This window comes from Meles meles, chromosome 5 (assembly GCF_922984935.1).
Source record: "Meles meles chromosome 5, mMelMel3.1 paternal haplotype, whole genome shotgun sequence".
Lineage (NCBI taxonomy): Eukaryota > Metazoa > Chordata > Mammalia > Carnivora > Mustelidae > Meles > Meles meles.
Window position 1 is genome coordinate 42,754,681 of NC_060070.1, and position 27,752 is coordinate 42,782,432.

General features: G+C 35.5%; 1 protein-coding gene across 1 annotated transcript in view; it reads left to right on the forward strand.

Annotated features, from left to right (window-relative positions):
- The window catches only part of RNGTT (RNA guanylyltransferase and 5'-phosphatase), a 319,479-nt gene that overhangs the window by 230,262 nt on the left and 61,465 nt on the right, over positions 1 to 27,752 (forward strand). Inside the window, exon 14 of the mRNA XM_046006576.1 lies at positions 26,908 to 26,974. Coding sequence (XP_045862532.1) covers positions 26,908 to 26,974 — 67 coding nt within the window. The remainder of the gene's footprint in view (positions 1 to 26,907; positions 26,975 to 27,752) is intronic.

A 27,752-nucleotide genomic window follows, 5' to 3' on the forward strand; every position in this document is an offset into this window, starting at 1 on the left:
TACAAACAACATGCTATTTACATTGTCTAACATAACTTCTGCTTTGCATTTTTTAACAGTACAAGGGCTGAAGAGAGAGACATATAATGGAGGAGTATCAAGCTAGCTTTATTTTTCAAGCTAGCTTATTTTCTTTATTTATTAGAACTCTTGATTTTAAAGAGTAGGCTAATCTAGGGGCCCCTGGGTGGCTCAGCTATTAAGCATCTGCCTTTGGCTGAGGTCATGATCCCACGGTCCTGGGATTGAGCCTCATGGAAGTTGGGCTCCCTGCTCAGCAGGGAAGGCTGCTTCTCCCTCTGCCTTTCCTCCTCTACCTGCTTGTGCTCTCCCTCATGCTCACTCTCTCAAATAAATAAATAAAATCTTTTAAAAAACAAAGTAAGTTAATTTTAAGTATGATGTATATGTGTTATATATATTCATGTATCTTACTGAATATAAAAATTTAAGATTCCTAAATGACAAGATTACCTGTTTAATTTAAACTAAATAGATGAGATTTGGATAGAATCTTTTTCTTTTTCTTTTTTTTTTCCCCCTAAGATTTTATTTATTTATTTGTCAGAGAGAGAGAGAGCACAAGCAGGCAGAGAGAGATGCAGGCTTCCTGCTGGACAAGGAACCCGATGTGGGACTCAATCCCAGGACCCTGGGATCATGACCTGAGCCCCAGGCAGTGGCTTAACCAACTGAGCCACCCAGGTGTCCCTAGAATCTTTCTCTACAAAGAGATTATGACCTCTTGATTCAAGATGATTACTTTCTGCCTATTATCTCCATCTTCTTCTAGCTTTCCAGAATGTTGTCTGAGAACAGGTTCTAGGGGCATGGCTCAGGCCTACCCCAGTTTGTTAGGTAGTCTTCACAGAGGGAGGAAGTAGATGGCTACAGTGGGTACAATAGATTCCACCTTGAGATGGAATTTCACCTTGTTCAGTAGAGTTCCTTGTGAGTTTTTGTTCCGGACATCCCTGAATGAACAGAGAGTTTGCTTGCTCTTTATTTGCACTCTCCAGTATGGTAGCTACTAGCCACATGTGGCTATTGAGCACTTGAAATGTGGCTGGTCTGAGTTGAGTGTGTAAGTATAAAGTACACACCAGGTTTTGAAGACTTGGTACAAAAAAAGAGAGTAGAATAGCTCACTAATAACCTTGGAATTTATTACCATATTGAAATGATAGTATTTTGTAAGTATCATTAAAATTAATCTCATCTTGTCCATGTTTTTATTGTTTTTAATGTGCCTGTTTGAAAATTTAAAATCACGTATGTGGCTTGCATTTGTGGACAGCAACTGAGCTATGTGATCATAAATAGTATAGTACATATAGGTGTTAAATGACCACAGCAGCTTAATTTGTGTCCCAAAAGCAGTTCATTTGTGGAGTCCTTCTTGACGGTATTTTCTTTCTTTATATTTTTCTCCCATTCAGCCTCAATCTAGTTTGAAAGCCGTTAGTATCCCAGCATAGGATCTTTTCTTTCCCTAATCTTTGTAGTATTTTAAGATAAATATTTATAAATTAAGATTTCATTTTCCTTCCTCCAGAAGTCATAGACATTGGCAATTCATTCACTAAATGAATATGAATAATTTAATACTCTGTGTTTTGAAGAAGTGAAAACTATGGCCTTGGCCACTTTTCAGGTTCCTCTTTTCTCAGAGGAAGGCTTATGCCTGCTTGGTATTATTGCCAGAATCTGAAGCTTATAGTTTAGCATAAAATACCATCCCTTTTCCTCCTGGAAAACACATACAACAACCGGGAAAATAAATGAAACTGCATAAATTCCATTTTTACTCAAATAAGGAGACAGATTTTTCTGTCTTCAGAAATCTTCAAAATCTGTCTTGGGAAATCTTCAAATTCCCAAGTGTTGCCAGAAGTGGCTGCAATCCAGTAGAGCCATGGATAGAGCAGCACTCAGGGGTCATGAAGCTGCTGGAGAACAACTGAAGGGCCAGAATGATAATACTTCAGTTAGTGCCAGCACCAGGGAACTACGTAAAGATCAGCCCCCGGCCTTACAGTCTAGAAGCGTGAGCTGGAGCCTCTATGCCCAAAGCTGAGATCTGATATTGGACATTAGCTGCCATGGCAAGGAGGAGCGAGGAAAATGTCTAACAGCAGCGGATGTCAGCATGCAAACAAAAACACACATTCTTAACTTCAGGGGTGTCACCTTAGAAAGCAGAGCTGTTGTTATCCTTGGGACAGTGGTCAGTGAGGTAGCCAGGTATAACCAGGGGCAACTGTGCTAGTCGCAGAAGCCCTCCAGGACCCAGCGAGGCAAAAAAGGAATTTGAAAGAAATAGTTTGTCACTGTGGCCTGAAAGGGAGAGCCCTTGGACTTCCAAGTATTAAAGGCTGAGTTTTCCCCAAACCCTGCATTCACTGGAACCTCCTGCCTGGTCTGGGAAAACCTGAACTCTTCAACCTAAATTACAAAATGTACTGATACGGCATCAAATAAAATAACTTCTGGGAAAAGAAAAGAAAAGAAAAAACATGAAAACCAGAAACAAAAACACACTGGCAGATAAAATCTTACCTGGTGCTCCCCTTTGCACTGAGTCCATTGGTTCTTCTGTGTATTTAGCTTATTACATTGATGGATGGAGTTTGATTTTTCTGTGTCTTTCACTAGAAAATAATGTTCTTGAGGGTACAGTCTATTATTCTACCATAAAACATAGTACCTGTGGCTTTGAAGACCTTTTGTACTTTGAAGAGGGTAAATGCTGTAGGTAATAGCGTTTGTCATGATTTGGAAAACCATTGCTATCAAGGTCTCTCTAAATTAGAAAAAAGTGATATCAGCTAGGAATTGACCTAGTTTGTATTCCCATATTCCAGAGAACTGTATTCTGAGAAATAGTTCTTACCAGAAGAATAAAAACCCTAAGACTTCTGCTCTAAGAAGTCATAAAGAGCTCACTGCAATGATTTTCTTAATTCTTTGATGGAATCACTCTGTATAGATCTAGCTTTGCTTAAACCAAATAGCCAAATGATAGTTGTTCCCTGAAATGTGATTTATTCTTTTCTAGTAAAGCCAATCAACACCTTAATGAAGTACAAAGATAGCAGATACAAGATGGATCTGTTGTAACTTATATATCCTGTATGTCAAGTGTAATTCCTTTTTCTTTTACCCCATAGCTATGGCTACTTGGTGTTTTAAAAATATTTTTATTGGTCATAAATTTGACAGAATGAAAAAAAGATACAATTCAAACTTTTAGTTTGAATCTAGTTAATATCTAGTTAATATGACCCCCGGGTTCTCCTTTCCTTTTTTCTTTCTTAAGATTTTATTTATTCATTTGACACAGAGATATCACAAGTAGGCGGCAGATAGCAGGCAGAGAGAGAGGAGGAAGCAGGCTCCCTGCTGGGCAGAGAGCCCGATGTGGGGCTCAATCCCAGGACCCTGAGATCATTACCTGAGCTGAAGCAGAGGCTTTAACCAACTGAGCCACCCAGGCACCCCGGTTCTTCTTTTTGTAAATGGATTTCTTCCCAGCAAATTTTGCAAGGAAGAGGAATAGCAGAGATAATACCTATACTGTTTGTGGAGAACATTCTCTTTCTTTCTCTTGCTGATTATAATTGTATCATTTGTTAGAGCAAACATAAGAAAAAAAGATGCTTGATACTGTGGACTTGGCTGGTATATTAGTAGCAAGTTGGTTTGGAAACACTTGTCATCTGATTCCTCATACAGTATATCTCTTCAAGTCAGGAGTTAAGAAGTCTTTAAGGATTGCATTCTTTTCCTGGTGTTTTTTCTCTTTGGCGAAGGCCTACCATGCTACTGGGGCTTTTTATATATTCAGTTTTCACAGATTTTAATGGGGCATCATTAATTTCTAGATAATATTAAAAAATTTGTGGAAAGTTTATTTCCGTGGAATAATAGCCACTAAAAAACTAAATCCCTCTGCTTATTCTTTAAGATAAATTGTAACTGAAGAAATGAAAAATTGAGTCTTAGTAGAAGATTTGTTCTCTTGGGTCCAACAGTTTGCAAATGCGAAATAGCAAAGTTTTATGAGGAAAAAAGTGTTGTAAAATGCATTTCTTGATCACATGAGACGCTGGGAAATCAACTATACTTCTCAATCCCCTATGGTTTTTTTCCATTCTCGAAACAACCATTATGAAATGATTCGTAAAAATACAACCTTGATGTATGGGATCAACCATAGTCTTTCTGCCTTGTTTGAGGATCTTTAGACAGCAATTGCATCCTAATTAATTTTGAGGTAGATTTTTTTTTTACTTCATTTAATCATAATTTGTAATTGTTTTCTGTGTAACATCCCATTTCTTGATACAGCAAGTGTTTTATTATAGGATGTCATCCACAGATAAACTTAAATCTGTTAGTTTTAGAGGATTCAGGGAGAGAAAAATAAATTTGGAATCATTTGCTTAAAAATGATCCCTTAAATACCTAAGCTAGTATACATGACTTACTACTTTATTTTACAGATGCATTGCATGTATATGTATATAATTTATATTTATTATGTGTCACATTATATGCACCACATCTTTATTTCCATTATTGAAGTAATTATACACCATCTCCTCAAAGGAATCTTGAAATTATCACACTTGCCCTTTTATCCCCCTTTAGCCTGGTAATTGAACAAGGAATTGTCCCATCTAACTAAAAATTTAGCTAAATTTCTTAATCTTGTAATCTTTTGTTTGATAATATTAAGATCAAGTTCTGAATTTTGCTGGGGGGCAATGAGCTTAACTGCAAGGAACAGTTAGTACTTTTTCAATAAAGCCATTGTCATTTTCTTCTTCACTAATGAGTATTTTACCCTAATAAAATTAAGACAAGAATGATGGATTCCCTATCATTTCCTTACGTTCTTTTAATGTGAGGGAATCTCTTATAGAGCATATTTATTTTAATATGAAATTAACTTGTTCAAAGTTACTTTGTGCCTCATGTGTGGCACTTCCTTTGAGTTCCAGGTAGAGATAGAGGCACCAACTTTAAGGACCCCAAGCAATTTGACTGAGTTTGAAGCATTGAGTAGTTAGCCTTTCCATTTTCCTACCCCTCTACCTCTTGTCATAGATTGAAAGCACAAGTATAATAGTTTTCATTATCTTTTATGGAGAACATATTACTTTGAGATGAAAGTTCAGAACGATGATCCTGGTTGCTACCAAACTAAGCTTTCATTTTCTCATAAGTTTCTCATAAGTTAATACTAATTATAAGCTACCTCATAGAGTTACTGTGAAGATTAAATTAATGCAAGTTAATTAGCACTGTGTCTGATATATATACTAAACCTTGGTCTGTTGAATAACTTACTGGATACCTAGAACTGTGATAAACCCTGTGAGGGCTATAGAAGAAATATTACATACCATTTTCCCATAGGGAATTACAATATAGTTTTGATAAAACAGATATGTGAGGATGTAAGAGCAGTCTGGTTGTGACATCTGTGACCCCAGTGTTGGCTGGGATTGATTAAGCTGATGTGACTGGCTAGGCGGGTAGTTCCCTTTACCCCTCACTGCTTTGTGAGCATTTTTCCCTAAGCTGCATGCTTGGTCAGGCTTGCTCAGAGAGGACCTTTCTTCAGTCAGTGGTTTATGAGTTCCCTCAAAGTCCATTTGTAGGAGAAGATAGGGTAGTTAGGCTTCCAAGACTCCTGACACATCCAAATGAGGCACTGCATGCGTCCGTCTGCCTTTCTTGAAAAACAAGGAAAACAAAATGAAAAAACACGAAACGATGGTGAACTATGTATGACAAGATATAAATAAGTATCAGACTGTGTAGCCCAGGTTGTTGATGCTGCACAAGAATTCAGAAGAGTAGAAAATCAGTGAGGTGGGACAATGAAAGCAAGCCTCCCACAGGAGATGGCACTGGAGCTCTGTCTGGGAAAATGGCTACTGCTAGAGAAAAAAGATATTCCAGGTCAGTATGACAAGGGCCCATTCACAAGACAGTGAAGAAGCAGAATTGATGAAAACAGAGGCCTCCAGTTGCCGATTATAAGGAAATCAGAAAGTAAGATCTAAATTCTTGTCTTAGATTTTAAGCATCTTAAGAGCAGTTTTATATTGAAGCTTTCAGCACTTCCCTTTTACACGTCTAACTCTATAGACCTGTTCCTACCACGTTCTCATATGAATGCTGACATGTCACTTTCTCTGAGGCAGAACGTTATAAGTTTCAAGTTGTTTCTGCACTTTTATTACTGCAAGAGGACTTCTTATCAGTGTAATTCATTGTGTTTTCTTGATGATGCAGTCAACAATGATTTTCTTTCTTTATTCCTACCTCTGTTGTTTTTTATTGTTGTTATTGTTGTTATGATGGCTCAGTTTCCACATTTATTTAGGCTGAACACCCTTTTGGGGAATAGCAGTGGAAGAAGAGTTATGAAATATTAACAAAAAGGGAAGAAAAATTAAATATTCCTCTAAAGAAATTATAAATTAGTATAATAAGTCTTACAAATTGTCCCTGTATAAAGGGATTCTTTCCTTTCCTTGTGTTCTTAATACCTAGCAACTCTGCCCTCCCTTCCCTGAAAGATGTATGAAGAATCAGTAGCTTAAACTGAACCATCATATTTGTGTTCAGTTATTTGTAGCAACGTACACTAATCCATGAAATTTCTATCTCATTTCAAACTGTTATTACACATAAGAAATTGTTTCTGTAATTGTGTTTTTCATAGCCCATAATGGTTATAATTGGAAGTACTGTGCTCTTCGTATTTTGTAAGTAGCTACCTACTTTGAGTTTCACTTCCATGTCAGACTTCTTTTAAGGTTAAAACTTTCAGTATATACAAATTTGGTAAGTACTTTATAAGCAACATTGGTAGATAGTTTATAAACAGCATTATGTGTACTGTAAGAAAAAAATGAAGCAAAATATTTTGGATGATTTTAGTTAGGGCAATAGCAGATAAATAGAATCTAATCTGCCATATCTCTTCAGGATGTCTTCACTACTGTGCTCATAATCTTTTGAGTACCTCTCTAATGAATGACAGACTGTTGAAATTTAACTTAAGTGCTTCTGAAGTAGTTAAATTCCCTCAGTATCTGTGCACATTTAGATTTTAATTTTGTTGTGCTTTGTATACACATGGAATTGTTTTGCCTTATTTTATTTGCCATACAAAATTATATTTTACCTTGTAAAATAGTTGAAATGTGCTTGCCATTTTCAAGTATGAGAGTAGAATTCCATTTAAAAACAGTACTAGTCGAGGGGCGCTTGGGTGGCTCAGTGGGTTAAGCCTCTGCCTTTGGCTCAGGTCATGGTCTCTGGGTCCTGGGATCAAGCCCCACACTGGGCTCTCTGCTCAGCAGGGAGCCTGCTTCTCCCTTTCTCTCTCCCTGCCTCTCTGCCTACTTGTGATCTCTCTCTCTGTCAAATAAATAAATAAAATCTTAAAAAAAAAAAAAACAGTACTAGTCAAAAGCTTCCAACTTGCTGCTTGGTACCATTTAAGTTACAGAACCATTTTAATTACAGAGCCCTTTTTCTTATATGATATCTGACAGGAAATCTATCAATGCTGTTTCTCATTTATTGTAACAAATTTCTTTGTATCTATCTCTAGATTATTTATATATAATAAATCTACAGTGCCTTTTTTTATTAGCTATGTGTTTTATTTAATGGTAAAAATCGTCATTGTTATAAGCATTGTACTTGGTAAAATACAATGTAAAGATAGCTCCACTTCCTTGTAAAATTAACCTGATCTCAGAAGCAAAACATTGCTTTACTTCATTTATCCATCCAGAACAGGTTTACTCCCAAAAAGGGCATTTCAGTGCATTGATGACACACTCAGTGTTCATATTGATTCTAATGCCTCTTGGCTACTGCTGCTGCCTTGCTCCTCTTAATTTTTTCCTTTTTTTTTTTTTTTGAGTCAAGGAATATTAATAGATTAAAAAACTTCTTGGCTGGTATTCTTTTATTTTTGGTGTCCCTTAGGTTTTACTGACTTCATTTTCCTTCTCTACTCTTGTTCTTCTCATTCCCATTCCAGTATTTCACATATAATCAGTTCAGACTCCTGAAACAGTTCTAGTCTTAGAAAGAAGCTTTTTTATTACCTGTTTTTGGGTATCACCTGCTAGAAAGTGAAAGGACGCTCAGAACTCATGAGTTTATAATAATAACCAAACTTTAGGAAATGAAGTATAATATTTAATTTTGACCTTAGAAATAAATAAACTTGGATCCCACTAGCCATTATCAGAACATTTACAAAATAATTTTATGCAGATTATTATGCCACATATAGTTCCAGATGTTTTAGTTACAGCTAAGGCTATAATACAGCAAGCAACATTTTAAAATTTTACATGAATACCTCAGGTTTATTCTTCTAAAATTAAATTGAAGAGTTTTAAGAAGCTGTTAAGCTTCTTCATTATTTCTATTATGCTTTATCTGTCATCTCATTTGTAGGAATCCTACTTTAAAATTCCCTAAGTCTAGGTAGTCTTTATCTTGTTTAGATCATTTTTAGAACTTCAGCTGTCTGTTTTGGTTTTGCATATAAAAATATTTTATAGCAAAGTGATACATAAGTTAGCTTTATATCCATCCATTTACAAATCTGCATTACATTTTTCAAGTATTTTTTAGACTACCTTACTATCAATGATTAATTCTTCCCCAAGGAGGTGTATATTGTATTCTGTTTTGTTTTTTCTTCCCTTTTTTTACTTTTGTTTTTTACTTACTGAGCAACTCTTGATCACATCTACCTTGTGTCAGGCACTGTACTAGAAGCTTGAGATTGTAATATAAAATTGTATATGATGACATTTCATGGTTTTGGTAGGAGAGTCTTAAAATATGAAAATTCCCTATTAGTGGTTCCAGTGTTGAGTCATAGTGCATCCAAAGGAAATTCCCTAAAAACCAGCATATGGGTTTCTACTTAACATTCAAGCTTCTACTTTCAGCGTTTAAATCTTTAGTATTCAGATTACCACAATATCTACTTCATATGGGTCTGTAGTAGGATTTACCAATTTATCTTCGTTTCTTGTAGTTTAATTACTTCAAACCTGCTGCCTCTTTAAGGCTATGAGCTCCTGGGGGTGGGGATTATCTTTTTATCTTTGGTACCTGGCCCAAAGTCTGGCATATATAATAAATGAGTCAGTTTTCATAAAGAGGGAGAAAGAAGATGGGGGAAAGCCAAGATGAATATAAGTTTGACTTAATCTTCCTCCCTTGTTGTTACCTTTCCTCCCCCACTTCTCTTTTTAAGTAGGTCATGTTGATTTGGAGAGATGCTGTGCACATTTGTGGAGGTGGGATAGAGTTTTGCAAGGCCCAAATTGATTCTGTTATGTAGAAATGATCAAGTTGTGGGGAATTCATTATCTTTAACCAAACTTCTTAATTATTAAAACAATGCGCATACAGCATGAAAATTAAGAACAAAGAACCAGAGAAGGGGAATTTTGATTCCTAGATTCCTAGTTCTATCTCTTACAAGCTGTGTGCCCTTAGGCAAATTAGTCATTTCTGTTAGCTTCCATATCTATTAAGTGGGGATAATAATGGTACCTAACTCTTGAGGTTCTTTAACAAGATTAAATGAGAATCCTAAATTAAAATTAATACTAGGGAGAAGACCAATGTAATGTAAAATTAAGCTTAGCCCATGACCTTGCATATCGACGTTATTAGTGAATAACTATTATTTCCATTTCTTTTGTAATTATTAGTACCAGTTTATAATGCTTTATCATTACATATGCATGTGTGTATACACACATGCAAATACACACATATGCATTTGACCTTCGAACATCGCAGAGTTTGGGGCACCAACTCCTCATGCAGTTAGAATTCTGGTATGACTTTTGACCCTCACCAAAACTACTAGTAGCTTGCTGTTGCCTGGAAGCCTTACTGATAACATAAACAGCTGACTGATACATATTTTGTATGTACTGGGTTATTACAATAAAGTAAGCCAGAGAAAAGAAAATGTTACTAAGAAAATTGTAAGAAAGAGGAAATTCATTACTGTATTTATCAGAAAAAATTGGCATGTCAATGGATCCATGCAGTTCACACCCGTGTTGTTCAGGGGTCAGCTGTGCATACATACTTAGGCCTGCTGTTTACAGTATCTCATTTCTGATCTAACTACTTGGGAAACTTAATTAGTCATCAGAAGATCGCTTTGTGACTATGATCAAAGAAAGAGGGTTAGGTGATCCTAAACTGTATCATTCAAGCTGTAATAGAGCTTGGAAAGTCAGGTTTTCTGTGTTAGTATATACTTTTCTAGCACCCATGTAATTCGTTTTTGGTAATTATGGCAGTCTCTTTCTTCCCTTCTGACCATCTGCCTCTCTCTCTTTTTCTCCCTCTTTCAAATATGTAGACATGCATGTAGAATATAAATTCTGGCAGATTTATATTTTCAACTCTCTTATTTGTCATTAACCACCAACTTCCATATTTCACATAAGGCAATTAGTTTTTTCTTCTTTTTAACCTGTCATGTGTTTTGAGACTATACCTTGGTCATTTAATGTATTCAACTGATTTTGATTTAATAAATATTGAGAACGTATATTATTTAATCCTCAAAAAATCTCTGTGAAGTGAGCTAAACCCATTTGTCCAACAAAATCCTAAAGCTGAAGAGGAGTTAAATGAGTTGCCTAAAGTAATGTAGTTAATACCCACTACAATCACAAGTAGGCAGAGAGGCAGGCAGGGGGGCAGGGAGGGCAGGCTCCCTGCCAAACAGGGAGTCCGATGCGGGGCTTGATCCCAGGACCCTGGGATCATGACCTGAGCCAAAGGCAGAGGCTTTAACCCACTGAGCCACCCAGGCGCCCCTTCATTTCTTTTTTAAGGCCAGATAATAATTCAATGGTGAGTATGCACCAAATTTTGTTTATCAGTTTTTGATGGACATATGGATTGTTCCTACCTTTTTTGGCTATTGTGAATAATGCTGCCATGAACATCGATGTACAAAGAAATGGGTTTTTTAAAAATGCATCTACCATACCATTTAAGTCATTCTGAAAGCCTGGTTAGTTTGAGAAGACGATAACATGTTATGACTGTCCATCATGTTTTTGCTGAGCATGTTCTACAGTTGTAATGGCCATAACCTGCTTCCAAGAATTCACAGCAATCACTTAATAGAATGGGAAAAATATTGTGATTATTAGATAACCGCCATCTCATTTTTCAGGAATAGTCAAATTAGCCTGGCCACAAGGATATGAAGGTCTATAAGTCATTTACAGAATGTGGTCCTAGTCAGGAAGGTATCATTTAATTTATATTAATGTGTTTTTTTCTTATTTGTTTTTTAAGTAGGCTCCACCCCCAGCATGGAGCCCAATGTGGGGCTTGAATTCATGACCCTGAGATCAAGATCTGAGCTGAGATCAAGAGACAGACATTTAACTGACTGAGCCACCCAGGTGGCCCTATATTAATGTTTTACGAAATGTTAGAATTACCATGCTTTATAACATTGATGGCAGTATCCAGTGAAAATGTCTTTCTTAGGGACATTTCATGATTTTCTGTTATTGGTGCGTTTGATTCTGGAACTTTGCCTTGAATACTTGATTATAGTTGTTACATTATTGAGTTGAACTATCTCACAAGTTATGTTAGCTTTTAATTGTTAGTTGATCAAAGCATATTTCAAGGATAAATATTGTCACTTGTAAGCAAAATAATTGACATGCAATACAGCATACTAGACAGTTACTTTTACATTTGGAAGTAATTTTTAAAGACTTTTAGTATTATATCATTATATTTGTTTGGAACAGATATCAAAATAAAAGATAAAATGAACTGTGATAGTTCAGTTTCTTTTACATGAGCTATTCAGCTGGTAATAAATTCCTTCAAGGGGTCTACAAACTACTACCAGTCAGTAGTTACTCTGTATGAACCAAAAACATACTGATGAATTAAGGAGGAACTATCTATTGAGCTAACTCAAAATAGGCTGATTCATTTTTATAGTCATGAAAGAGATAAAATTAATTACTTTAATAATAATAATAAAGATTGCTAGTACATGGCTAGCAATGAAAAAATAATTGTGTAGCTATTATAATCCATGTTTTAATATATAAAATATATTTACTAGGGGAATATTCAGATTAAACTTAATAGCAGAGAGAAGACCAATTTAATATGTATTCTATCAATGAAATATTTAGGCGGTTCTCTGTATTTTTCGTTATAGTTCATGTGTCAGTCAGCATTTTGTAACGAGCTCAATGAAGCTGAAATTCAGATTTGCAGTAATTCTTTTCAATGTGAAATATAACAATCTCAGTCATTTTGGGGTCTGTGATTTAAAAAAACAACAACAACATTTTTCTCTTTGATTGATCATAGCTATTATTGAAATAGCTGTTAACATGTGACATGATGTTATAATTGAGACTGAAAAAATTGGATTGTGAATTATATCCACTCAGCTTAAATTTCTCTGTTTCTGCTATCCAGAGCATCTTTTGTACTTCTTTTCCTGCAGAAATAGCTTCTTAACATAATGTTCCTACATTTTCCCAGGGAAAACAAGAACTTCACGGTCAAATTCTTGTCCAAAGTATACAGGGGAAGCTAATACAACAAAAAAACAGAAGGAAAAAAAAATATGATTTAGAATTTGCCGGGGCACCTGGGTGGCTCAGTGGGTTAAAGCCTCTGCCTTCGGCTCGGGTCATGATCCCGGGGTCCTGGGATTGAGCACCACATCGGGCTCTCTGCTCGGCAGGGAGCCTGCTTCCTTCTCTCTCTCCGTCTGCCTCTCTGCCTACTTGTGAACTCTCTCTGTCAAATAAATAGATAAAATCTTAAAAAAAAAAAAAAAAGAATTTGCCAGTACAGGAAATGAAGATTTTATTCCATTTAACCTTTTAAAAAATTTGCTTTACACATAATACCCATCATGGTGTCATTGTCAAGGAGATGAACATGTATGGATATGATGACGATTCAGATGATTTCACATGTTTAGATTTGAGATTAATTCCTGCATACGTCATTCTCCCATCTCTTGTTTTGTAGGTAGAAGTAAGCCACAGAATAATGTTTAGGATCATTAGATAACAAATTAGGCAGGAAGCTATATGTTTGTAATGATTTCCCTGTTAAAATTCACTTTCAAACTATTCTGCTTCATGTTCACACAAGCAGTTCTTTAAGTAACAAATCTATTCATTTAGAATGATCAGGGTGGATCAATTAAGAATTATTTGTAGGCTTAGTTTAATATATGGGCTGCAAACTGTTGTAGACTTTACTTTTTTAAATATATTTAACAAAATTTGGAAGGTGAAGTTTGTACATTTTTTACAGCTTTATCAAGAAGTAATTGATACAATAAATGCACACAGTTAAAGTGTGCAATTTGATTGGTTTTTATGTGTGAAATCATCACTCCCAGGATAAGATGATACACATTTCCAACACCCTCCAGAATTCCCTCCTGTTCTTTCTAATCCCTCCTTCCTCTCACACCCTTCTTTGGCAACCACTGATCTGCTTGCTATTGAGAATTTATATTCTAGAATATTATACAAATGGAAGCATATAACATGTGCTCTCCACACTTCTTTCAATATTAAAGAATTCATGTGTTGTTAACATATATCAATAGACGATTTCTTTTTATTGCTGAGTAGTGTTTTAGTAATAGATACATCACAATTTATCCATTCATCTATTGATGGGCATTTGAAATGATTCTAGTTTTTGGCTATTAGGAACAGAGCTCCTATGAAAGTTGAATACAAGTCTTTCTGTGGACATTTACTTTCATTTCTTTAGGAGTTGACAGTTTTTTTGTCTAAAGGACCACATAGTAAACACTTCAGGTTTTATAGACCTGGATTTTCCCTTTTTTGCCCTACGGTAATGAAAACTCCAGGTACCACTGACCTGTGCTGTTTCTTGTCCAACTTCTGAAAAACATTGTGTAACATTGTGTATTTCGTTGTTTAGCGGGAGTAGCACCTAGTCCAGTTCTCCTGACTCTGTCTTGGCTGGGAGTGGAAAATTTGTCTAAATATTTTTTTATCAGTTCTATTTCTTTTCTTCAATTTTAAAAAACCATTATGCCCAGGTATGTAAGTTCTGTTTTCAAATTGTATTTATACTATAGAAGATATAGATCCAGTCTGAAGGAAGAGATGACTAACTTTTGGATTCTCAAGTAGCTCATCTCTCTTTTTTAAAAAAGATTATTTATTTGACAGACAGATCTCAAGTAGGCAGAGAGGCAGGCAGAGAGAGAGAGGAGGAAGCAGGCTCCCCACAGAGCAGAAAGCCCGAAGTGGGGCTTGATCCCAGGACCCCGGGATCATGACCTGAGCCGAAGGCAGAGGCTTTAACCCACTGAGCCACCCAGGCGGCCCTAGAGAGCTCATCTTTTAAAATACTCATCTATTTATACAGGAATATTAAAATATGTTAATTTGTGAATTAGTACTGTACCCCTCATTTAGGAGTCACTCTCTTACTGATTATTTTTTTTCTTTGTGCTTTTTCTATTAAGACCTTATATTATACAGAAAAGTACATAAAACAACTAAATGTACAGTTTTATGAAATTTGATGTAACCATTACACACTTAACTACTACCCAGGACAAGAAAGAAAATATTTTCTGGCAAACTAGATGCCTCCAGCATGCTCTTTGTCATTCACAAACTTTTCTCTCCCACCAAAGATAACCACTTTCCAGATTTACTCCCTTGCTCTTCTGTATACTTTTACTAAAGTATGAATCTCTAAACTGCACGGTTTGATTTTGCCTGTTTTTATCCTTACATAAGTGCAGCCTTATGTTCTTTTAGGTTTGGCTTCTTTTTCTCAGTGTCATGATTTTGAAATTTATCCATGATGTGGGCAAATTCATTCTTTTTCATTGCTCTCTCTCCTTATAAAACACCATACTGTATAAAGGCATTTGCATAGATGGCAGTTTGGGGTCATTACCTATAATAGTCAAACATACTTGTATGGTATTTAGGTACACATGCACATATACATGTCTGATGTGTATATACTTAAATTGGCTGTTAGAAATTTCTTCTTTTCAGTGGCTTCTTTCAGTCTCTTAATAATGTCTCTCTTTTTTTTTTAAGTTAGCATTTCTCCTCTTCCTAATTTTGAGATATTATTGACATACAACATTGTATTAGTTTAAAGTATACAGCATAATGATTTGATATGTGTATATTTTGTGAGGTGATCACTACAATAAATTCAGTTAACAGCCATCACCTCACATAGTTACAGAATTTTCTTTCTTGTGATAAGGACTTGTAGATCTACTATTTTAGCAAATTTCAAATATACATAATACAGTATTATTAACTATAGTCCCCATGCTGTACATCATATCTGCAGAACTTATTTATCTTATAATTGGAAGTTTGTAACTTTAGCTACCCTTATCCATTTCCCCCAACTCCCATCTCTGGTTGTGACTCTGTCTGTTCTCCGTTTCTGTGAGTTTGGTTTTTTTTTTTTTTTTTAGATTCTACGTATAAGTGAGATCATATAGTATTTGTCTTCTCTGGATGACTTACTTCATTTAGCATAATATGCTTGAAGTTTGTGGTGTTGCAGTTGACAGGATTTCCTTCTTTTTGTAATGATTGACTAATACTCCATTTTGTATGTATGACACATTTTCTTTATCCATTCATCCACTGATGGGCACTTAGGTTGTTCCCATGTCTTGACTATTGTAAATAAAGAGATTTCATTTCCTTCAGATATATACCCAGAAGTAGAATTGCTGGATCTTATGGTAGTTCTATTTTTAATATTTTGAGGAACCGCCATGCTGTTTTCCATAATGGCTGTACTAATTTACATTCCCACCAATAGTATACAAGGGTTCTCTTTTCTTTGCATTCTCCACATCATTTGTTATCTCTTGTTTTAGGGTTTGGTTTTTGTTTTTTAATAATAGCCATTCTAACAGATGTAAGGTAATAGCTCATTGTGGTTTTGATTTTTCATTTTCCTGATGGTGGTGTTGAAGTACCTTTCCTTGTACCTGTTGGCTGTCCGTATGTCTTTTAGTTCCTCTGCTCCTATTTTAATTGGATTTGTGTGGCTGTTGAATAGTGTGGCTGTTGAATAGTTATGAGTTCTTTATTTATATTTTGGTTATTAACTACTTATCAGACATTTAATTTGCACATTATTTTCTCCTGTTCTGTAGGTTCTCTTTTCATTTTGTTTATTGTTCCCTTTGCTGTGCAGAAGCTTTTTTTTTTTTTAAGATTATTTATTTATTTATTTGATAGAGATCACAAGTGGGCAGAGAGGCAGGCAGATACAGAGAGAGGGGGAAAGCAGGCTCTCTGCTGAGCAGAGAGCCCGATGCGATGTGGGGCTCGATCCCAGGACCCTGGGATCATGACCTGAGCTGAAGGCAGAGGCTTTAACCCACTGAGCCACCCAGGCGCCCCTGTGCAGAAGCTTTTCAATTTGATGTATTTCCACTTATTTATTTTTGCTTTTGTTGTCCTTGCTTTTAGTGTCAAAAAATCATTGCTAAGACCGATGCCAAGGGGCTTTTATATTTTCTTCTGGGAGTTTAATTGTTCCAGGTCTTACATTCAGTTCTTCAGTCTATTTTGAGTTAACTTTTGGGTGTGGTATGGGGGGCAGGCTCACTCTTTCTTTCTTTCAACTATAGTGGACAATGTTATATTAATTTCAGGTATAAAACATACTGATTCAACAATTCTACATATTACTCAGTGCTCACCACAGTAAGTATAATCACCATACAACGTTATTACAGTATTAATGACTATATTCCCTATGCTATACTTTTTATCTCTATGACTTATTTGTAACTGGAAGTTTGTACCTCTAAATCTCCTTCATTTATTTTGTCCATTCCCCTACCTGACTCCCTTGTGGCAATGATCAGTTTGCTTTCTGTATTTAAAATCTGTTGCAAGTTTTAATTTAAATTCCAGTTAGTTGGAGTTGGGATGTTTGGGTGGCTCAGTGGGTTAAAGCCTCTGCCTTCAGCTCAGGTCATGATCCCAGGGTCCTGGGATGGAGCTCTGCATCAGGCTCTCTGCTCAGCAGGGAGCCTGCTTCCCTTCCTCTCTCTCTGTCTGCCTCTGTGCCTACTTATGATCTCTGTCAAATAAATAAATAAATCTTTAAAAAAAATTCCAGTTAGTTAACATATTGTAGTATTAGCTTCAGAAGTAGAAGTTAGAGACTCATCCTTTACCTATAACACTGGTACTCAGTAGAATAACAAGTGCCCTCCTTAATAACCCATCACCCATTTAGATTCCACATATAAGTGAAATCATATGAATCAAATCATTCTCTCTCTAGCTCATTTAGTGTAGTACCCTCCAGGTCCATCCATGTTGTCTCATGGCATGTTTTTAAAATTTTTTATTTCAAAATGATTTTAGACATATAGGAAAGTTCCAAAAATAGTGCAGAGTATTCCTGTATATCTCTCACATTGTTTTCCCCTATTGTCAACATCAGGAAATAAATGTTAGTACAACACAATGAACTTAACTACATTCCTTAATATAATTTTGTCAGTTTCCTCACTAATATTCTTTTTCTCATTCAGGATTCCACATTGCATTTAGTTTTCATGTCTCTTTAATCAAATCTGTGACAATATCTCATTTTGTTTTTCATGATCTTGACACTTTTTGGAAAATACTGGTCAAGTGTTGTCCCTTAGTATGATCTTTTTCTGTACTTTTGGCAGGAACACCATGAAAGTGATATTTTGTCTTTCTCAGTGTGTTTTATGGTGTTGGGGAAGGGGAGGGCATGTTGATAAATCTTACTACTGTGATGTCAGATTTGATTACTTGGTTGGGTTTCACTAAAGTTGCTATATTTTCTTTGTAATTAATAAGTGTTTTCTGGAGAGGAAGCTTGAGACTATTCAAATATCAGGTTTCTCATCAAATTTTCATCTTCTAGTTCTAAATTTTTCATTGGCTTTTGCCTGCAGCAATCATCACTGTGGTGTTTTTCAGTTTTGATTTGGTGAATATTCCAAATAATGGTGAATTTCAATTTCCCTCATTCTTTTTTAGTCTGTCAGTGGGAATTTTACTCTAAAGAAGAACTGTCCCCCCTTCCTCATATGTTTGTTTATATCAGTAAGGATTTTTTTTTTTTTTAAAGATTTTATTTATTTATTTGACAGAGAGAGAGATCACAAGTAGGCAGAGAGGCAGGCAGAGAGAGAGGAGGAAGCAGTCTCCCCGCAGAGCAGAGAGCCCGATGCGGGGCTCGATCCCAGCACCCTGAGATCATGACCTGAGCCGAAGGCAGCGGCTTAATCCACTGAGCCACCCAGGCGCCCCTATATCAGTAAGGATTTAAGAGTATTTTACTCTATGGATTATAATCCAGGACTCTCATTTTATGTTGCTGTTTTGGCTTTGGTCGTTAAGAACTTCTTCAGTTTGGCTTCTGTGTCTTTTTGACAGTCTCTCATTATTTTTCAGCATTTCTTTACTTTCTAGTTCCATAGATGTTCCAGGTTCTTCTATATTTTCCCTCCTGCAGTCCAGTTATCAGCCATTTCTCCAAGGACCTCACTATGTATAGTGTGTGTGTGTGTGTGTGTGTGTGTGTGTGTGTGTGTGTGGTGAATGGTAGAAAAAAACCTAGATCCTCAGTCTAGTCATTGCTGCTTGGTGTCATTATAGGCCCTCTCAGTTGTCAGAACTAGGAATGTATCATATACTAACATGCACCTACACACACATTTATATTTATTTCTTTATCCATCTGTGAATATATTAAAAGCTATGAATTCCTGCTAATACTTCTGACTCTAATCCAGCATCATAATGTCAATTCTAGCTTTTCCCCTTTGCTTATGTGTAACTCTTTGTACAGTGAGAAACCTGCATCTCCTTATCCGTGATGTATTTACTTGTTTGTTAAATCCTCGTATACATATAACATATTTAGAATTACTAACCCACATCCCTATGAGAAACAAGTTTACTAGCTCAAGGGCTGTATTTGTGCACAGTGGAATATAGTCAAAATACTGTTTCTAAACTTACTTTAAGATCTTTTTCATTCCCATCCCCCTTAACGTGGGATGTTTTTTATTTGTAATACAGTTATTTTTATTCTATTTTGGTTTCCCTCAACATTCTGGTTGATTTTGGTTGTTTACTATTTGTTTACTTATTTGGTATATGAAACATTATCATGGTTATAATAGTCATGACTTGGGGCACCTGGGTGGCTCAGTCTGTTAAGCATGTGCCTTCAGCTCGGGTCATGATCCCAGAATCCTGGAATTGAGCCCCTGCATCGGGCTCCCTGCTCAGCAGGAAGTCTGTTTCTCCCTCTACCCCTCCCCCTGCTCATGCTCTCTCTCTCTCTCAAATAAATAAATAAATCTTAAGAAAATATATTAGTCATGACTTTACAAAAAGGTATTCTCATAAATTTGTCCTTCTTCATTCACTATAATACCTACCCCCTAAATGAAGACAACCTTTAAAGTTTCTGTTTTAGCGTTCCTGAAATCTTTTTGCACAAATGAACAGTTACATGAATATTTTCTAATACTTTTTTTTTTAAAGATTTTATTTATTTATTTGACAGAGAGAGATCACAAGTAGGCGCAGAGAGAGGGAGAGAGAGAAGCAGGTTCCCTGCTGAACAGAGAGCCCAATGTGGGACTCGATCCCAGAACCCTGAGATCATGACCTGAGCCGAAGGCAGAGGCTTAACCCACTGAGCCACCCAGGCGCCCCAACTTTTTCTTTTTTACACTGAGAATAACATACTATAGAGGCACCTGGGTGGCTCAGGTAAGTGTCCAATTCTTGATTTCAACTCAGGTCTTGATCTCAGAATCCTGAGATCCAGCCCCATGTCAGGCTCTGTGCTCTGTGCAGTCTGCTTCTTTCCCTTTTTCTCTCCCTTTGCCCCTCTCCCCACTTGCACACTTTCTCTCTCAAATAAAGTCTTAAAACAAAAAGAATAACATACTGTATATCCCTTTTTACTTAACAGTAAGCCTATCTTAGAAATTGCTTCCTATCAGTAATTAGAGATCTTCCTCATTACTTTTTACAGTACATGTTCCTCCATTGTGTGGATTTACTGTAACTTATTTACCTACTCTGCTGGGTACTTAGGTTGTTCCAATATTTTGCATACCAGTAGTGTGCAGTGAATAGCCTTGTACATGTGTATTTCTGCATTTTTGGAGGTGTATTTTCAAGGCATATTGTTAGAAGAGAGATTATTGGATCAAAAGCTAGGTGCATATGTGGTTTTGTTAGATATTGTCAAGTTTCCCTCCATGACCACTGTCCTAGTTTGCTTTTTCAACAACAGTATATGAGAACTTTTGTTTCCCCCAGGCTAGCCAACAGAATACATTCTCCATATGTTTCAATTTTTGCCGGTCTGATAGGTTGGAAATGGTATCTCAGTGCTATTTTAATATGTATTTCTCTAATTACAAGAAAGTTGGAATATTTTTGTATATTCTTAATGTCCTTTTGTGTGTGTGTGTGTGTGTGTGTGTGTGTGTATTGCCTTTTTATGTCTTGTTCTCATTGTTCCAACAGGTTTGGGGCCCTTTTCCCTTTCAGTTTTTGAGTTTTTTTTATTGGTTTCTTTGTAGTGTATACTGCAAATGTAAATGTTTTCTCACAGTTTGTCAGGTATCTTTTGACTTTATTTATACTACTTTTGCCCTGATGGTTTGTTGAAATTTTTATATAATATGATTTACTAATATTTTTTGTGACATTAAAATTAAAGAGGAATTTACTCAGGTTTGTTTCCCTTCTAACACATGGAAGGTTTTTTCCACCATCCCGAGTGCCACCTTTAGTAAATCAAGTGTTTGTTTATGTGTAGGTCTGTTTCTAGATTCTCTGTTATATTCCACTGGTGTTTTTGCCTGTTCCATGCTAATACCACATTTTCTTTAATGCTGTAGCTTTCTAAGAATAAGAGGAAGTTGTGGTAGCTAATGGATTCAGTCTCCTCACTGTGTTCTTCTTTAGGAGAGAATCTTTGATATTTTTGTTCTTTTGCTTTCCCATGTATATTTTATAATGAGTTTATTAAGTTTCTCAGAATCTGTCAGTATTATTAACATTGCATTAAGGATATTCAACATTGAGATTTCCTATCCATGAACATGATACATTCTCTCATTTCATTTATTTAGGGCTTCCCTTCCTCACTTCCTCCTTTTTGCATTTTTGTTCATGAGAGAAGTTGACCTATATAGTTCCTTTTTTGTACTATCAACATAGCATTTTTTTTTTTTTTTAGAATTTATTTATTTGACAGACAGAGATCACAAGTAGGCAGAGAGGCAGACAGAGAGAGAGGGGGAAGCAGGCTCCTTGCTGAGCAGAGAGCCTGATGTGGGGCTCGATCCCAGGACCCTGAGACCATGACCCGAGCTGAAGGCAGAGGCTTAACCACTGAGCCACCCAGGTGCCCCTCAACATAGCACTTTTTAAAGAAAATAAACTTTTATTTATTTATTTTTTTAGAACTGTTTTAGGTTTCCAGATATTTGGGCAGAAAATAGAGAGTTCCCATATATCCCATCCCCTCTCTTTCAGCACATAGTTTCTTCTGTTATTATTACCTAGCTCTTAGGTTTTCTTGGTAGACCTTGAGTTTTTCACTCATTTGGGTAAATACCAAGGAGTGTGATGCTGGATCATATGGTAAGAATATGTTTAGTTTTATAAGAAACTGCCAAACTCTTCTTCTACATTTTATATTTCTACCAGTAATGAATGACAGTTCTTGTTGCTCCACATTCTCACTAACATTCTTTGGTATCAGTGTTTTGGATTTGGTCATTCTGATAGGTGTATAGTGGTATCTCATTTGAATATTCATTTCCCTAGTGACTTGTGATGTTGAGCATCTTTTTTTATGCTTACTTGCCATATATATCCTTAGCGAGATGTCTGTTTAGGTCTTTGGCCATTTTTTAATTAGGTTGCTTATTTTCTTATTGTTGAGATTTTAAAAGTTCTTTAATATTTTGAGTAAAAGTCCTCTTGCAAACATTTTCCCTGGTCTCTTGCTTGTCTTTTCATTCTTTCTTTATCAACATTCCTTTTTCATATCTGAGTGTCAGAGTTATGCTGACTTGTTAAAATACAAATATTCCTTCTATTTTCTGGAAAAATTTGTATATGATTACAATTAATTTTCTCTTAAATGTTTGGTAAAATTTGCTGAAGAATCCATCTAGACCTTTTGCTTTCTTTGGGGAGATCGTTAAAAATTTTTACAGTAGGGGGCGCCTGGATGGCTCAGTTGGTTGGGTGACTGCCTTCGGCTCAGGTCATGATCCTGGAGTCCTGGGATCAAGTCCCACATTGGGCTTCCTGCTCAGCAGAGAGTCTGCTTCTCCCACTGACTCTCTTCTCTCATGTTCTCTCTCTCTCAAATAAATAAATTTAAAAAAAAATTTTTAATAGTAGGACAAGTAAGATACTCTGTTTTTTCTTAGGTCAGTTTTAGTTCACTATATTTTTCTGGAAGTTTTTCTAGTCTCAGTTTTCAAACTTGTTGGTGTAAGGGGGTTTATGATATCCTCTTATTTTTTTAGTATATGTAGGCTGTGTTCTCTGTGTTATTCCTGATACTATTTGTGCTTTATCTTTTATTTGTCAGTCTCATTAGGGATTTATCAATTTAATTATTCTTTTAGAAGAAACGATTTTTAATCTTTCAGTCCTATCTAGTATATATTTTCTATTCATGAATTTCAGCTTATTTTGTTCTATTTTCTTTGGGTTTAATTTAGTGGTATTTTTCTAATTTCTTGAGGTGGTTGCTAACTCACTGATTTTCAGCATTTCTTTTTTGACATATACAGTTTAGGTTATAAGTTTTTGCCTAAGTTGGATTTAGCTATATCTTACAAGTTTTGATATATTGTTATTTTGTTATCTAGTTAAAAATATTTGATACTTTCCTTTGGGATGTCCTTTCTGTCCTATAAGTTATTTACTGATGTATTTCTATCATTTTAAACATGGAGATTTTCTGGTAATTTTTATGTTCTTGACTTCTAACTAAATTCTTGTGTTTGCATTCTCATTTTCCCTAGTAGTTGATATATCAGATGCAGTTTCTCTGAGAAGTAGGATTTTATGTAAATCATCTTTAAAGATAACTGTAAATTTTGGGGCACCGGGGTAGCAAAGTCTGTTAAGCAACTGACTCCTGACTTCGACTCAGGTCATGATCTATACTGGGCTTGAAGCCTGCTTAAGATCCTTTCTCTCCCTCTCCTTCTGCGTCCCCCCCCCCCCCAACTGCTCTGCTTGGATGTTCATGCTCTCTGTCTTAAAAACAAATAAACAAATAAGCTGTGCTTTTTTCCCCAGGATATTTTATTGCAGTTGAAAGACATATCTCTTAGCAAGTGTTGTAATTATGGGCTATAGACCAAGTAGTTAATTTTGAGTTATTTAGCTTATTTTTATTTTAAAAAGATTCCCTTTCCTTTTTAAAATTTTTGATTTGAAGCAATTATAGACTCAGTTTCCTTTTAAAACTTTTTAAAATATCTGATATATCATTAGATTATGGTGAATGAGGTCCTTTTAAATAATGTTCATTTTATTATCTGACAAGTTTTATTTTTCCTTTATGTGAGCAACTTTTCTGGAAATAACTTTATGGCACTCTTTCCAGGATAGGTATTTGTTAATATTATATTTGGGAATTTGAAGCAAAATGAACATTAGTCTTACCTGTGTTTACCTTTTCAAAAACTCTTAATAGGTCCATCCCTGATTCTCCTGCCCACATGCCTTATTGCTCTCTTACTGCTGATTGCTGTCTTATTGCTACTTTCCTCTTTTTTTTTCCCCTTAAGTAGGCTCTGTCCTCAGCCTGGAGCCTAACTGGGGATTGAATTCATGACCCTGAGATCAAGAGTCAGATGTTTGACCAACCCAGCTACCCAGGTGCCCCTGCTATTTCCCTCTTTGATAGCCACATCACAGAAGTATTTAGTTACAAGCAAATACTTTAGGAGTTGCTAGCATTTGTATAAAGGTTATGTTAATGTTCATGTAACTTAAGGGCAAAGCAATTATCTAGTACTAAATGAGTCAGGTTTTCTATTTTAACATATACATATGAATGCACTTATCAGTGCTGAATTAACGCCCTACTCTGGGGATTTAAAATGTGTGATTGCTTTATTATATGCAAGTACCCTGTCACCATAAAATGGTCTATTATTTGACAACAATTATGTATACAATTTGGTAAAATAATTTTTTGAAATGTAAAAATGGTTAAAGAAATGTCCCATCTTAAAAGTGTTTTCAGAGTGTTAATTATTTTGTGCATAGCTGGCATTTAGATTATGGTACATATTAAAACCCACTCAGTTGATGGTGGTAATATAATGTGTGGTAAGTAATAATAGGTGTATGAATGAGAGAGAACAGTATTTAAAAAATGAAACATGTATATGCTAGATAATTGATATATTAAAGAAATTTCTTGTTTAAGGAAAGGTAGCTGTTAGATAGGCAAGTTGGAGGAAGAGGGGCACACTAAATGGTATATTGGCGAGCTTCCTGAAATGCATATGCATAGTAATTAGAAGCATATTGATTTTTAAATGTCAGCCAGTTTTTATTCTCTTCTTTCTCTAGCATCTTTATTTGTATGAACAGTGACTATTCTTACTTCTGAAGGGGGTTTATTAAGGTTTTTGTGAACATTTGTTATATAGGAAATAAATTACCACTGCTATATATAACTAACATTAAATTGTGGTACTGGCAATGATTTTTGAGATTTAATTTCTTACATGTTAATTGATGACTAAGAAATTCTCCATTTCACAGTTGAGGTTTAGAGAAATTGCCTATGCTTTCTACTTACATTCGGTGAACAAATGCCTTTGGTCCTGTTGATGACCTTCAACAACATGCTAAAATGAATTACTGCAAGTATCACTTATATTCCAAAATTAAGTAGCTTTTTGCTAACTTGGTTTGATCAAGATTGCATTCATCAGCTATTAACATTCTTTCAGTAGTCTTTAATGCTTTATGAGCGTTTAAAGAATGTCGAGGAGCAGAGAATGTTCCTGGGAGATTGAATGTCTATCTACCTTATTTCATAAAATCTAAGGTCCTTTGAGAGTGTGCTTTCTTAGTCTTCCTAGACTGAGTCAATGGAAACAGTGATTATAGGATACCATAGAATATCAGAGGCATCCAGTTTTCAAAGAAGTTAAAATATGAAGAAATTCATATCCTGGAATTATTGAAGTGGAATTTTTGAAGTCACTAACTATAAATTTAAACGGATGGTTGTGATAATCTTGTGTTCTGATTTTTTATGATTAGACCAATATGTATCCTGAGAAATTTCCATAGGATTGTTTTGAGTTTATAGTCTTTTGTTCACTTTAAATACTACTCAGTGTTTCATTTTCAGATTCATGCAATAGAATTATACAGTCATCCTTGAGATCATTTTTTTACCTGCTGTAAAATGCTATTAATTTTCATTACGTAGACTCTGAGGAGATGTGTTTTGGCCTGGTTCCTGTAGGCAAGGAGTATAGGCAAAGTTTTTTCATATTCTTTATGTACACTAAGGTTAAGAAGGGAGTTAGTGTCCATTGAGAAAAGATCTCTGATAAAAGAAAAATGAGATAATCATACCCTGTACCACTATTCGCTCCACAAGCACAGTTCAAATGATGGTGTTTCTTCATTCACGTTGTTTCATGCAGTCAGGAATGATAGATGTCTTTTAAGTGGAAATAAGAAGGGAAGGATGATTCCTAGAAGGTAACTTATCATTTTTTTTAACGCTCTGCATGGTTTGCTTTTTATTTTCATGTGTATTTTTTTAATAAGAACTAAGTACATCTTACAGAAATATGACTTCATATTGCTTATAAAGTAAAGATATGGCATTTGACATTCTTTGTAGTTTATTCCAAACTTCCTTTGGGTTTTCATCTTCAACTAAATTATCCCTCACTCTAGCCATACTTGTCTGCTTTTTGTCTCAGATCTTCTACGTTTTCATGACCTGTTTAAATTTCTCCCTTTGCCTTACCCACCCTTTAAGACTGAACCAAATCTCACCTATTTGAACTTTTTCTAGCTCCCTTGATAGCAAGTACCTTGTACTCCACTATTTTGCAGTGGCAAATACATATATATTGCCCTTATCAGAGACCGCCTTTTGGTAGCATTATTTATTTATGTGTCTGGTTTTCCTTTATATTTTTGGGACTGAGTTATTTAGGTTTGTGTTATCTCCTATAATATGTAGTATAGGTGTACAATGAGTGTTTCTTCAATTTAATCCTTACAGATTTTTAAATACATGCATTACTTCTTTAGGTTTTTCCCAGAGAAACTATGTAGTAATTTTGCCAGAATTACTAATATGTTAGACTATTCTACATCTAAGTTTCCATTCTCAGCATTTACTACTATTTTCTGAAGTGTAAGAATTTTTCTTGAATCATTATATTGTATACTGGAAACTAATGTAACACTGTATGTTAATTATACTTGAATAAAAAACAAACAAAAAAGAGAAGTACCCTCCTGTGACAACCTATTTCCAAATTAGTTAAAAAAAGGATTATTCCTCAGCTATCTCATAGAGCAAAAGACAAGAATAACTGCAAAGATAGCTTTTTCACAGTATCTATTTGGTATACAAATTATGGTGATTATACGAGCTTCTTATATAAGGAAAAGTGTTTTCAAAATAATATGTTTTTGTTTTGTTTTGTAGGTTACTTCCTCAGAATGTTGGTCTGCTCTATGTTGGAGGTTATGAAAGACCCTTTGCACAAATCAAGGTATGATTGTTCATTTTCCAGTATATTTTTCTTAGATGTAGTTCCCTTGTCCAGAACCCATCAAAAACCTGCAAATAACCATCAATATATCAAAAATATTATGAATGTGAATTACTGATTTCATTTGCTTTTGCATATCCCTCTTGAACAAGTAATTCAGTTTTTCAGAGGATTATTTAATTAGTTTATTTAGTATTTTAAGATTTTATTTATTTGAGAGAGAGCAAGAACAAGCAAGAGAGAGAACACAGCAGGCAGGAGAGGCACAGGGAGAAGCGAGAAGCTGGCTCCCCGCTGAGCAGGCTGCCTAATGCAGGACTCCATCCCAGGACTCTGGGATCATGACCTGAGCTGATGGCAGACACTTAAACGACTGACCCACCCAGGTGCCCAAGAATTGATTATTTTAATATTCTTGCCCATAGTAATGAGTTGAATTTGACCAAAGCACTATTTAATGTGTACAGTTTGATAAATTTTGATATGCTTCGACTTGTGAAACCATCACTACAATCAGCATAGTAAACATATTCATTACCTCCGGAAGTTTTCTTGTGCCTCTTTGAAATTCCTCACTCCTGCCCTTTTTACCCTTTCAGTCCCCAGGGGACCACTAATCTGATTTGTGTCATCATAGATTAATTTGCATTTTCTAGAATTTCATATAAATGGAATTATACAGTATTTGTCCTGTCTCTCTCTCCCTCTCCCTCTCTCAGCCTCTTTAATACAGCATAATTATTTTGAGATTCATCCATGTTGTTGCACTTACCAATAA